General features: G+C 47.4%; 1 protein-coding gene across 1 annotated transcript in view; it reads right to left on the reverse strand.

The window, feature by feature from the left end:
- Positions 1–2,011: 2,011 nt before the first annotated feature.
- The window catches only part of LOC119975270 (EF-hand calcium-binding domain-containing protein 5-like), a 223,194-nt gene continuing 212,035 nt past the window's right edge, over positions 2,012–13,170 (reverse strand). The window contains exon 20 of the mRNA XM_038814978.1: positions 2,012–2,276. Coding sequence (XP_038670906.1) covers positions 2,125–2,276 — 152 coding nt within the window. The 3' untranslated portion in view covers positions 2,012–2,124. The remainder of the gene's footprint in view (positions 2,277–13,170) is intronic.

The raw sequence follows: 13,170 nt of genomic DNA on the forward strand, positions 1-13,170 counted from the left end.
AGGGATTCCCTTTGCTGCCCTCGCAGGGGACGATGGACAGAGTGCTTTCGGGGGTGTGGGTAGGAGAGGGGAAGGTGTCTGACATCTATAAGGTAATGCAGGAGGTGGAGGAGTCGTCAGTGGAGGAGCTGAAGGCTAAATGGGAGGAGGAACTCGGGGAGCAGATAGAGGACGGGACTTGGGCGGAGGCCTTGGAGAGAGTCAACTCTTCCTCCTCATGTGCGAGGCTTAGTCTCATCCAATTTATGGTGCTGCACCGGGCCCACATGTCCGGGACTAGGATGAGTAGGTTCTTTGGGGGTGAGGACAGGTGCACCAGATGTTCGGGGAGTCCTGCGAACCACGCCCATATGTTCTGGGCATGCCCAGCACTGGAAGAATTCTGGAAGGGGGTGGCGGGGACGGTGTCGAGGGTGGTTGGTTCCAGGGTCAAGCCAGGGTGGGGACTCGCGATTTTTGGGGTTGGGGTGGAGCCGGGAGTGCAGGAGGCGAAAGAGGCCGGTGTCCTGGCCTTTGCGTCCCTAGTAGCCCGTCGAAGGATTCTGCTACAGTGGAAGGATGCGAGGCCCCCAAGCGTGGAGACCTGGATCAGTGACATGGCGGGATTTATAAAATTGGAAAAGGTCAAATTTGCCCTGAGAGGATCAACACAAGGGTTCTATAAATGGTGGCAGCCTTTTCTGGACTTCCTGGCTCAGAGATAGGTAACTGGGTCAATAGCAGCAGCAACCCGGGGGGGGGTGCATTATTGTAGTGTTTATTCTGTAACTTTATAGTGTGTTAATTTGCGTTGTTGTTAAAATGCTGGGTTGTTCATGGGGATGGGGCGAATGTATATGATTGTTAATATTATTGTTATTTTCGGTATTTTACTAAGGTGCGTTATTGTTGTATAAAATCAAAATTTCTCAATAAAAATTATTTTAAAAAAAAAAAAAATCTTCATTGATGTAAAAACAGTAAGATTTTAAAATAATGGTACACAGGTCATACCAATCCATTAAAAATTAATACCATTCCAGCAGACAAGATATTTGTCTCAGAAAATTAACTTTGGATTTCTCCGCATTCTGGTCAGAGCCAGGGCAGGGAAGCAGGCCTCTGTGATAGTTACTGGCATTTGTTGAAGTTCCTCTCTAGTACTTGGACAGAGGCACCAATGGAAAAGTATATCAGGCCTCCTGCCTGATTAATGGATGGAGATATGTTGTTGAAGTAAATGTCAATAATCTTCACGTTGCTAGAAGTGGTCTGAATGGCACTCTTTGGTATGGTGGTTTGTTGCAAAGGATGCAACAAAATATGTCTTGTTGCAATTGTTAAATATTTGGCAGGAGTGTTAAACAGGTTTCAGGGCTGCACAGTGGCGCAATGGTTCGCACTGCTGCCTCACGGCGCCGAGGTCGCAGGTCCGATTCCAGCGCTGGGACGCTCTCTGTGTCGAGTTTGCACATTCTCCCCATGTCTGCATGGGTTTCACCCCTGCAACCCAAAAGATGTGCAGGGTAGGTGGATTGGCCATGCTAAATTGCCCCTTAATTGGAAAAAAAAGAATTGGATACTCTAAATTTATTTTCAAAACAAGGCTTCATCAGGATATCTGTGTACATTTAGGAGCATCGTCAACTGCACTCTGAATGGTCTTAAAGTCACCTTATATTTTCATAGGATTACACAGAATAATGAGAATGTGGAACTTGTTGCCACATAAAATAAATGAAACAGATAATGTTGATGCATTTAAGAGATGGCTTGATGGATATGTGGGGAAGAAAAGAGTGGAAGGATTCAGGGGGCAGTTGAAAAAGGTAATTGTAGTGGGAGAAGACTCGTGTGGAATATAAACTGACAGAGACTAATTGGGATGAATGACCAATTATTGTACTGTGGGCCCTATGGAATTTTCTGTCAACATTCTTTGTAATTCTATTACTTTGATTCCACCTACACTGATCAGATCATTGATTCCTATCAATATTGGTTTTAAAAACACACACACACGGCATTGTACTTAGTGAGTGCTTACAAGTTTTACTTATGCAATAAGGAAACATTTCCATGAAATTAAAATGCAAAATTGGAGTTTGAAAATACTCCCCCCTGTGAAGCATTGACTCATCTCTCTCATGTTAAGGCCAAGTGGCAAACAGATGGAGGTCTGTAGAGGCTTTTTAACTTTGCTTTAAGCTGTATCATGGAGTAGCTGATGAATGCCCAGTGATACATATAAAAGATGGGTAAACAGCCCGACTTCCACACGCCATAATTTTCAATACCTAGAAAACAGGAAAATTAATAGATTTTTGAATTGTTCCAACAATACTTTATTATTTTACACAAAATATCTGTTGTAAGATTATATGAGCTTTAAATAATTACGTAATTGTATGTAACACAAACTACAGACGTATCTGATATTTGTTTTGGTCTTTATCTCTATTTACAACTCAAAAGCTCTGCAATGGTTTAAAGGGTCTCATGTGATATTGTTAAAAAAAATTGGTAAACGAATAAAAGATAAACAGACAAGTGCGGCAGTGAGGATCAATATTAAATGCAACTCATTGAAAGCCAGATGAACCAAGAAAGCTCAAATATCTTCAATCGTCCTTGTGGCCAGGCACAGTGAACCTCTTTACGCAGGAGATAATTCTCTGAAGGGGTGAATGGATTCTTCTTTCTCTTGACAATGTTAAATATTCTATTTCCCAAAAATATCTGAACAAGCTGTCAGCTTTGAAAGAAAGGCCGAATGTGCACAGTCTGGCCCCTTAATTTTCTTACATTTTCAGGCACTACTGGATTATTCCACAGCAGAGTGGGCAGGTAAGTAACCTCAGACTCTCCTGATTCCATTGTGCCCTTTCATGAAAGATCATCAACCTGAAATTGTAATAACCAGTATGGGACATACGATGTGGGGACGATTGTTTTCCCCGTGCTACTTGAGGAGCACGAGCTCCCCCACTGGGGGCGGGGTATCTTACCTGTACTTGTATAAACGTTCGGCCAATCTGGAACCAACCAAGAGGAGAGAGAGAGTACCTGGTGAGGTTCTACCGGTGCTCATGTACATAATTGCCTTAAAATAAATGTTGTTTACTTCTACTTACTTTGGACTCCCCGTGCCTTATTAAAGAAATGTTAACTCTGCTTCTCTCTTCATAGAAACTGCCTAACCCTTCCAGAATTTTATGTTTTTAATTTATTAATCATCTCCAGTTGCTCCGATAGCTGCAATATAGCAGCTTGATACAACTGAATTATTTCCTTGGCCACTTTAGAGGGCAATTTAGCATCAACTTTGGTGTGGAATTGAAGTTACACATAGGCTAGACTCAAGTAAGGTCATCAGCTTTCCTTCCCCAAATGACATTAGTGAGCCACTGAGTTTTTATAATCATTTGATAGTTTTGCGGTTATAATTCATTATCTTATATTCCTATTAATATTCATTATATACAAACACACATATGTAGCATGGCAGTTAGTAAATGCGTTCAAGTTTCATTATAAGAGAAAATTTCCTTGAAAATTAAGTGCAAAATTGGAATTTGAAAATATTTCATTCTGGACTGTGAAGCATTGATGTATTACTCCCACATAGAGACCAAGTGGCAAACACAGGGAGGTTTTTAGAAGCTTTGTAGTCTTGTTAAGTTGCATCAAGGAGAAGCAGCAGAATGCTCAGTGATACAGAGGTGAAAAAGCCAGTCTTCTGCACTTTGCTGTCATCCATGTGACTTTTTATAACCTAAATGTTTTTTTTTTAAATTCAGGGGAAGCAGAGGAAACAAACAAAATTTGTGTTGTTTCATTCAATGCAAGGTATTAATGGCGCAATTCTCCGCACTCACGACGGTGCGGAGAATAGCGGGGGTCGTAAAATTTTACGGCCACACTAGTCTGACGCCCTCCCGCTATTCTCCCCCCCCCCCCCACGCCCGACTCCCGATACGAATCGCTGCCGCCGTTTTTTTACGGCCAGCAGCGATTCTCAGCTGGCCGATGGGCAGAGTTCCAAGCCCTTTACGGCTGTTTTTACGAACGGCAAACACACCTAGTCTGGCCGTTCGTAAAAACGGCCGTAAAGTCCCGATTTTTAAAACCATGGCACCGATTGGCACAGCAGTACCACGGCCGTGCCAAGGGTGCCATGGGCTCGCGATCGGTGGGCACCGATCGCGGGCAGCGGGTCCGATACCCGCGCACTCTTTGTCCTTCCGCCGCCCCGCTGTATCACTTCGCGGGGCGGCTGAGGGTCATCCCGGCCCGCGCATGCGCGGGTTTTGCGCAAATGCGCGATGACGTCATCCGCGCATGCGCGGGTTGGAGTCTTCCAATCCGCGCATGCGCGGCTGACGTCATGTGACGCGTCAGCCGGCGCAAACTCTGGCAAGCGGGATTAACGAAATTCGTTAAGCCCGCGATGCCGGAGTTTACGGCGGCGGCATGCTAGCCCCGACCGGGGACCAGAATCGGTTCCCGGTCGGGGAGGGGGAGGCTGGCGTCAAACCCGCCCGGATTTGACGCCAGCCTTATGATTTCTCCCTCTCTGGGAGAATCGGGCCCTAAGTTAATGAAACTGTATGAATGTTACAACAATTTATATCAATGAAGAATATAAAATACAAAGTACAAAATTCAGAGTATTATCCTTGAGGATGATAATTGAGTTTCATGGATTAGACTTCTTTGGTGTTTTATCAAACAATGCAGTGCCTTTGCATGGTGTTACAGATGCTGGGTCAGCCCTCAACCAGGGTTAAGATACTAAACCAGGCACGCAAGGTTTTTAAACTTTAAGACTGTGCAGGAGAGATAGATTAATTCCAGGACTGATAATATAAGAAATTGGGCTTTGGTATTTTAATAACAAACTTTATTAAAGCAAAAGAAAACAATATTTAAACTTTCAAACTTCACAGTTCTAATGTTAACAGTTTCTTAACTTTAATACACTAGGCCCCACTAAACAATAGCTGGCTTTAAAAATTAAAATACAGCTCTCATTCTACTTACACATCCAGGCAAAGGCAACACTTTCATTTAGGAAGCAACCTTTTTTCTGTTAGGACATATCTTGCAGAATTATTTTTCAAAGCTTTCCCTCTCTCTGACTGCTTACACCATTAAGCTAGCAGGCTTCATGACCTGACTGACTGCTCTCCACAGCCTCCCCCTTCCATGTTTCCTCACATGTCTTCTTGGCTGCCCATCTGCTTCTCCCTTTGCTCCCAAAAGGATTTCTCTCTCTCAAAGCTCTGCCCAACCCTTCAAACAAAGCTTTTCCCCAAGGTGGTCAAACTTGAATCTATTTGGCTGATAGCCCATTCCCAGAAGAATGGCCAGAGCTATGCCATTCATATGCAACTACCTTCCATTAATAGACCATTAGGTCATCAGACTCTGTTAATGGGTTAATGGCTGGGCATGCAAAAATGTCCCAAAAGACAATGGGTCTTGGTGAATTAAATAATGCATTCCCTAACGAGTTTAAGTCTGAATGAGAGCATGTGACTCAGCCAGGTATGGGTGGATCCCTTTGATTTCAGGCTAACTACATTTTCCTTCAATATGTTTAAATCTTTCAATTGTCTACTTCATTTTTGAACCCCATTTCTGAACCCAAATTTCTAATACCTCCCTATCATAACAATGGTCAGAAGATTATACCACACTCCAATAAGGCATAACAATGATACTGTACTAATTATTCATCAACATGTTTGCAATGCTCTGCCAAAGGATAAATAGTAACGTTTCCATGAAGATTTTCTTTTTTAATTTCCCCATTCTTCTCAGGTCTATATTTGGTTACAACTCCCTAGGGGTCAGCTCCTATCTCAGAATTCACCTGTGTATATTCTTTACAATCCTATGGAGCCAATGTGGACTGACTGAATAGGGTCAGATTCAAACTTAAGCCTGTCCTCGCTGGCAAAACACTACAGCAGATAGAAATCAGGGATAATGGGTGAATGGGATTTGGTGTGAGTTAGGATATGGGCAGCAGATTTTGGGATGAGCTAGTTATTTATGGAGTGTAAGATGTGCGGCTTCCAGACGATCCAGATGTGCCCGTGAGATCATTATAGCCACAATGTTCCAGGATGATGAGCAGCTTATGCAAGACATTTCACCTGTGACATCTGTACAGGTTCAACAGTAACACCTTCTTTGCTATCCTCAACATCCCAATGAAGGATGTTAATCTCAGAATAACTAGTCACAATCTTCTGTGATGAAGGTCTCATTGTGGGAAGTCTAGACAGCCTCTGGAGCATGTGGCCATTGTGTAATGGGATAGGAATTCCACCAGCGTACACTGTGAAGAAATTAGACATAGTGCTGTCTTTTCAAGCATCTCACCAACACTTCACTGCCTATGGCAGCTTTCAAGGGGCAGAAGCAGCGTTGCAAACATTAATGGGATAATGGTCAGAAGATGATACCACACTCCAGCAAGGCACATCAATGATACTGTACTAATCATTCATCAACATGTTCGCAATGCTCGACCAAAGGATAAATCCTGGAACATTGTGGCTATAATGATCTCATGGGCACATCTGGATCTTCTGGCAGCCGCACATCTTACACTCCATAAATATTAGCTCATCCCAAAATCTGCTGCCCATATTCTAACTCACACCAAATCCCATTTGTTTGTTTCCTCTGCTTCCCCAGAATTTTGTTTCAAAACGTTTGGGTTATAAGAAGCCACATCGATGACAGTGAAGTGCGGAAGACTGGCCTTTTCACCATCTATTATCTGCATCTGCAAACCCCAGTGCACTAATGGCAGTATGCCTGGAGCATAAGGTGCCTCCAGAAGGATAATCTTCATCCACTGGTTCTCGCTTGAACATCTGAGGACTGATCTGAATCTCCACAGGTCTTCCCTTATGCTCTCATCCACATATTGAGTCCCGAGCATGAGATTGTTCATTAGGACTCAGTGATCCGTCACTCTCAGGCATGGGTGCGAGCTCGCGAGTCAGGTTTGTGTGCACAGAGAGAGCTTCAGCAGCACCACTGTCTGATCATTGACAAGGGCTCAGAACCCAGCCTTTGCATGGAGCTCACCAGGTTCCTGCCCAGTATTGCCTTGCCATCTGAGGCTGAGAAAATGATGGCATTTTGGACAGGATTCTTCGGCCTGCCAGCTGTGTGTTTCTTGGCCGCGGGAGGCCGTGCATCATTCTCGACTCCGGCTGCCATCAATGGAAATACCCATGGAAGTCACCCTTCTGCAGAAGGATAATCTACATCTAATGATTTCTCAGGATCCTTGTCCAAGGTGGAATGGGGACTGGGTCCGATTGGCTGGCTGGCGGTGTGTCTACTCATTTCCTTGCTGTAATCGAGAAAAGAGAGAACGCCTGATTGGCTGGATGGTCACCCACATTACAGAGCCACTCACAGTTTCGGCAGGTAGATGAAGTGGGTGAGGCCTCACTGGCCTGTTGGGAGTCGCCAGTCATGCCTTCAGCGCAGGTACGGTCACTCTCCTCACCAGCCAGCTCCGTCGTCTGCTCCCTGAAGGATAAATGGTCTGAGTCCTGGTATCCTGCTTCCAGTCTGGGATCTCTCCCTGTTGTGGCAGGTCTTGTCCTGCATAAAGACAGATGGACACTCTGTTAGCAGGACAGTTGCCCAAGCAGATGATAAGCATGCCCTCTCTGCTATTGTGCTGAATGTGCCTTTGTAAGGGCTGAAGATGCAACTTGTGCAGAATGTGACAAGTGACAAAGATGTAAAAGTATGTTTGGGAGAATCATTGATGATGTCCCTTGTGCTGGTAGTGTGTGAGATCCCTGTGCACTGTAACCGTGCAAGTGCTTTGAGGGCCATATGAGAGTATGAGTTAAGACTGAGGAGAATGTCGAATTACGTTGGTGGAGCGGATGAGATCATTCTTCCTCTTCACGCACTGGATAGTGGTCCTCTTCTGAGGAATGTAGGTGCTAATCGCCCTGGCGATCTTGGTGGTGAGGTCGATGGACCTTCAGCTCCCATCACGCGGGTAAAGGATTTCCTGCTGGCCCCCCCCACTGCCTAGAGGAGTGCCATCAGTGTCTTGTTGCTGAAACTAGGGGCACAGAGCCCATCTCTTCTCGGGGCCATCACTCAGCACAAGTCCTGGATGACAAAGCGCCAAAGTGTGTGCGGGTGCCACTGAAAAAGGGCTTTGACAAAGGATCATCTGGACTTGAAACGTTAGCTCTTTTCTCTCCCTACAGATGCTGCCATACCTGTTGAGATTTTCCAACATTTTCTCTTTTGGTTTCAGATTCCCAGCATCCACCAGTAATTTGCTTTTATCCAGTGTTCTTTCCAAGTGCCGGTGCAGACTCGATGGGTCAAATGGCCTCCTTCTGCACTGTAAATTCTATGATTCTATAATACTAGGCTGCCCACAGATTTTGGTATTTGGAAACAAACAGCATGCAGTGCTTGAACAGTGTTACTTTAACGTGAATCACAATTGTTGGTGGTGTTCTACCAAACTGGTCACCTGTGATTAAAACAGGAAATAATCGTCTGGTCTGGCAGCATCTGTGGAGAGGCACACACTGTCGACAATTCAAGCTGATCACTTCTGGTGCCGGCCATGGAGTGAGTGGTCGCACACATGGCAGCTCCGGCTCGAAGGCATTGGTTTGAGCTCTTTTTACCTGAAAACGTGAGAATTTTGACGAGAAAGTGTAGGTGAAAGTGTGGAGAAGTTCCCCCTGAGAGTGTCATGACTTGGCCAAGGAATTGGAAAGATGGAGGAGGGGGCAGGGTCGTCGCATGTTGGGAAACCCCAGATGGAGTGGCTGATGCCGTTTAGCGAAGAGTAGGTCCACCAACAAAGAAAGGAGATGCAGGAAGACTGATCGATGGACATCGAAGCAGCGGTTGCAACCCTGAAAGGCTCGATGGAGAGTCGAGAAATGCTTGGAGGCACAGGGGTCGCAGATCCGGGAGGTAGAGAGAGTGATGAACGACCACAGTGATCGGGTGGTGGCATTGGAAGTGGAGGCGGGGCTCCTGGGAAACCTTTGCAAGTTGTTAAGAGCAAAGTTAGAGGAGCAGGAGAATAGATCTAGAAGGCAGAACCCACATATCGTTGTCTTGCCTGAAGGTGGGGAAGGCACGAGTGCTACGAGAAGCATCTTGAGGATGTTGGCAGGGCTGATGGTGGAGTGGGTGCAGGACATGGTCCCAGAGGTGGATAGAGTGCACAGGCCCCTAAGGCAGAAACCGAGAGCGGGGGAGCCACCGCAGGCGGGGATTGTGAGGCTCCACGGGTTTGTGGAGAAAGAGAAGATCCTGCGCCAGGGAGAAACAGAACTGTGAATGGGAAGGGAACAAGGTCTGAATATATCAGGCCATTGGAGCAGAGCTGGTGAAAAGCCGTGCTGGGTTTAACAGAGTCAATGGAAGATCAGGTTCAGGGTGCTGTACCCGGTGAAACTGTGGGTGACTTTTGAAGGCCAAGAATACTATTTTTGAAAGCCTAGAGGAGGCCAATGACTTTATTGAAAAGCATAAACTCTGAGTGAACTCAACTTTGATGGGAGACAGAGGAGTTGGCTCGGAGTTGGCTCGGAGGATGCGGGCAGAGTGGAGGCTGGAGAGTCTGGGAGGTTTTCTTTCTTCTCGGGTGGGGGGGGGGTTTCATTGTGGTAATTATTTGTTAAGGCGTAATAAGTTTGTGAGGGGCAATTACGGCACTCAACCCCCCCCCCCCCCCCCCCCCCCCCCCCCGCCTGTGGTGGTGGTTATTTTTTGGAGTACGTGACCTGTGGTTTTGGATGTGTCTTTGCTTGGGTAGGGGAGGGGGAGGTCCACAAGTAGCCATCTGCACAGATCAAGGAGGAAATGGTGGGGGATGGGGAGGTGTGGTAGGTAGGAGGAGCCTTTGGGCAGAAGCTGCCACGCTGGCAGGTATTGTTGGTGGATGGGAGTGAGGTAGTGAGGTGGGGGAGATAGTCGTGAGGGTTGGCCGAGGAGGTGGGGAGAGGGGGGGGGGGGGGGGGGGGGGGGGGGTAGAGGGGGGAGGGAGATGCGACAGGGCAGTGTTGGAAGAGAAACGTGGTCATGGGCGGAGAAGGGGGCCTGGATTAGAGTGAAATGAAAGGGGACAGAATCGGTAGGGGAGGATGGCGGACAGCAGAGTGGAATGGAGACGCAAACCTCCAGTAAGGCTAATAACATGGAACGTGCGGGGGCTAAACGGGCCTGATCTCGGTCTCGCACACTTGAGAAGCCTGAAGGCGGGGGTGGTCATTCTTTCAGGAGGCCCACCTTCGGGTGAGGGATCAGGTTAGGTTGAGGAAGGGATGGGTGGGTCAGGTGTTACACTCGGGATTTTATTCACAGTTGCAGGGGATGGCCATTCTGTTAATTAAAAAGATGGGGTTTGTAAGTGCCAAGGAAGTGCGGGACCTGGGTGGGAGATACATGATAGTGAGCGGGTCGTTGGAGGAGATGCTGGTGATGCCAGTGAATGTATATGCCCCGAATTGGGGTGACGTAAGATTTGTGAGGGGGCTGCTGGGAGCGATTCCGGACTTGACCACACATCAATTGATTATGGGAGCGGACTTTAATTGTGAGCTGGAGCCAAGGGTGGACAGGTCTAGATCAAGGTCAATGGGAAGGGTGAAGATGGCGAAGGAGCTGGGAGGATTTATGGAAAGGATGGGTATGGAGGTTTAAGAAAATCCCGCCTGTACTGAAAGCTTGGGTGTACAGTCCACAATAAAGATGTGGAACCAGCTGAGGAGACAATTTAGGATGGAGGGGATGTCGGTGTTCACACCATTATGTAAGAACCATGGTTTCAAGTGGGGGAGACAGAAGGTAGTACAGAAAGTGGAGAGATGTGGTGAGGGATTTATATTTGGAGGAGAGGTTCGCAAGTCTGGAAGAGCGCGGGAGAGGGTTGATCTCTCGAAGGGAAGTCAATTTCAGGATATACATGCGAGGGACATTACACGGAAGGTGTGGAAAGGGTTTCCCAGGCTGCCAAAGTATGCCTTATTAGGGCAGTTGGGGGTGGGGGGTGGAGCATGGAGTGAGGCATTGTGCAGGGTGAAGTCAACCTCCACATGTGCCAGGATGAGTTTGATACAATTTAAGGTGGTACAACAGGGTGCACATGACTCGGGCGAGGATGAGTGGATTCTTCCAGGGGGTGTTAGACGACTATGAGAAGTGAGGACGAGGCCCAGCAAACCACATGCACATGTTGTGAGAGGTTAGAGAGGTACTGGGCGGGAGTGTTTGGGACGCTAACAAAGATTGTGGAGGTTGGCCTGACCCTACGGTGGCGATTTTTGGGGTACCGGAAATGCCAGAGCTGATGGAGGGGAGGAGGGCCGACGTCGTGGCCTTCACCCCTCTGGTTGCCCGGTGAAGAATTTTTCTGGAATGGTGGTCGGTAACGCCACCAGAGGTGGCGGCCTGGCTGGGGGACCTGTACGACTTACTCCGTTTGAAGAAGGTTATTTATGTTTTTGTACGTTTGAATAGGTCTGGAATAAAATACATTAAAAAAAAATATTAAAGTTGAACCTGACAGAACACATTCGTTTTACTACTCATGTTTCACCTGCAGAGGTTGCTGTTGTTCTTTGCAACAATTCCACTTGTCTGATGACAGAACCTGAATTGTAGAAGTGCAGCTGATACTGTATCCACTGGTGCTTGCATCATTTCTCTCACTACTTGTAGAAAATCAGCGGCATCGTTCTTCATTGACAAAGAAATGGTTGATACCTAATGGGATCGGGGCAAAGCAAATCTTATACAACTCACAAGACATGTTCTCAGACTAGATGCGCCTGCATTGGTTGTGTTGGCTGAAAAACACTCATTATAATTTTTAAGAATAGCCACTTGGGTAAGGTAAAGAAGGCAAACAACTGGAAAAGAACAAAATAAGATTATCAAAGGATATGGGGGGAAGGCGGGATCAAGCTATCGAGTTGAATGATCAGCCATGATGATAATGAATGTCATTGCAGGCTCAAAGGGCTGAATGGCCTACTCCTGCTCCTATTTTCTATGTTAAACAATGCACTTGTGCCACCAAATGCATAACCAAAAACTTTATTCATGAAGGACCCACCTTCCCAAACTTGCCCCTCACCTGAGGTGTGGTGATCCTCAGATTAAATCACCACCAGTCAGCTCTCCCCCTGAAAAGCGGAAAGCTGCCTATGGTCATCTGGGACTATGGCGACTTTACACACTTACACTTGAACCACCAAAGGTTCAACCATGTCCCTTCACTCGCAGGAAAATCACCCGAGCAGCCTGGCCTGTCGGCCAGCAGGGTTCCACCGCCACCCCTCAACAAGACCTCTGAGGAGATGTCGGGGGAGACACAGAAGATCCGTCATGGCTGTCACCCGCACCTATCCACCAACGCAGAGATGCACAGTTAGCTGGGTGATCATAGAAGACAGGCTTCTGGGTCACTATCTGGTGAACACCACCCTGCCGTTGCACTTCAGGCAGAAGCAGGAACGTCCCAGGGATTGAACAGTTGGAGGTCATCTGGATCCCAGGACTCAGCGCTGCCCCGGCCAGGTGCCGTACCTCAGTTGCTTGAGATGCAAAGGCAGAGCTGGGAATACCAAGAAGGGATGTCCATGACACTCCTGGGATTGCAAGCCCGACTGGAGGGGTGCCAAAGCCTTCCCTCTCAGGTGATTGTGCCAGCAATGCAAGGCATCCAGGCCAACGTTGCAAGTGTGGCGATCTCAGTGGAAAGCCTGGAGCTTGAGGTCAGATCCATGGCAGGAGATGTCTGAAGCATGCACACTCCCTGAGAACCATGGCTGAGGGCTTCAACTGCATTGTACAGGCATTGGTGGGCACCAAGGGTGCCTGCACCAGAGGACAGTGGAGCTTCAGGATCTCAGTCCAGCTCCCCCTCAATCTCATGGAGTGACCCACGGGCCAACAAACACCCGGAGAGAGAAGGATCTGCTGGCGCACAGCCTGGGGCCTTCTATGCAGGAGACCTTGTGAGTGCCCAGCCAATCGACTCCCCCATTCCAGAAACCGGTGCACCTCAGGCACAGCAGACAGAATAGCCTGGCACTAAAACAGCAGTGCCATCTCAAAGTAGGCTGGGGCCCACTAGGTCTCGTGCCCCCAGATCAG

Source organism: Scyliorhinus canicula, chromosome 12 (assembly GCF_902713615.1).
Source record: "Scyliorhinus canicula chromosome 12, sScyCan1.1, whole genome shotgun sequence".
NCBI classification, from domain to species: Eukaryota; Metazoa; Chordata; class Chondrichthyes; order Carcharhiniformes; family Scyliorhinidae; genus Scyliorhinus; species Scyliorhinus canicula.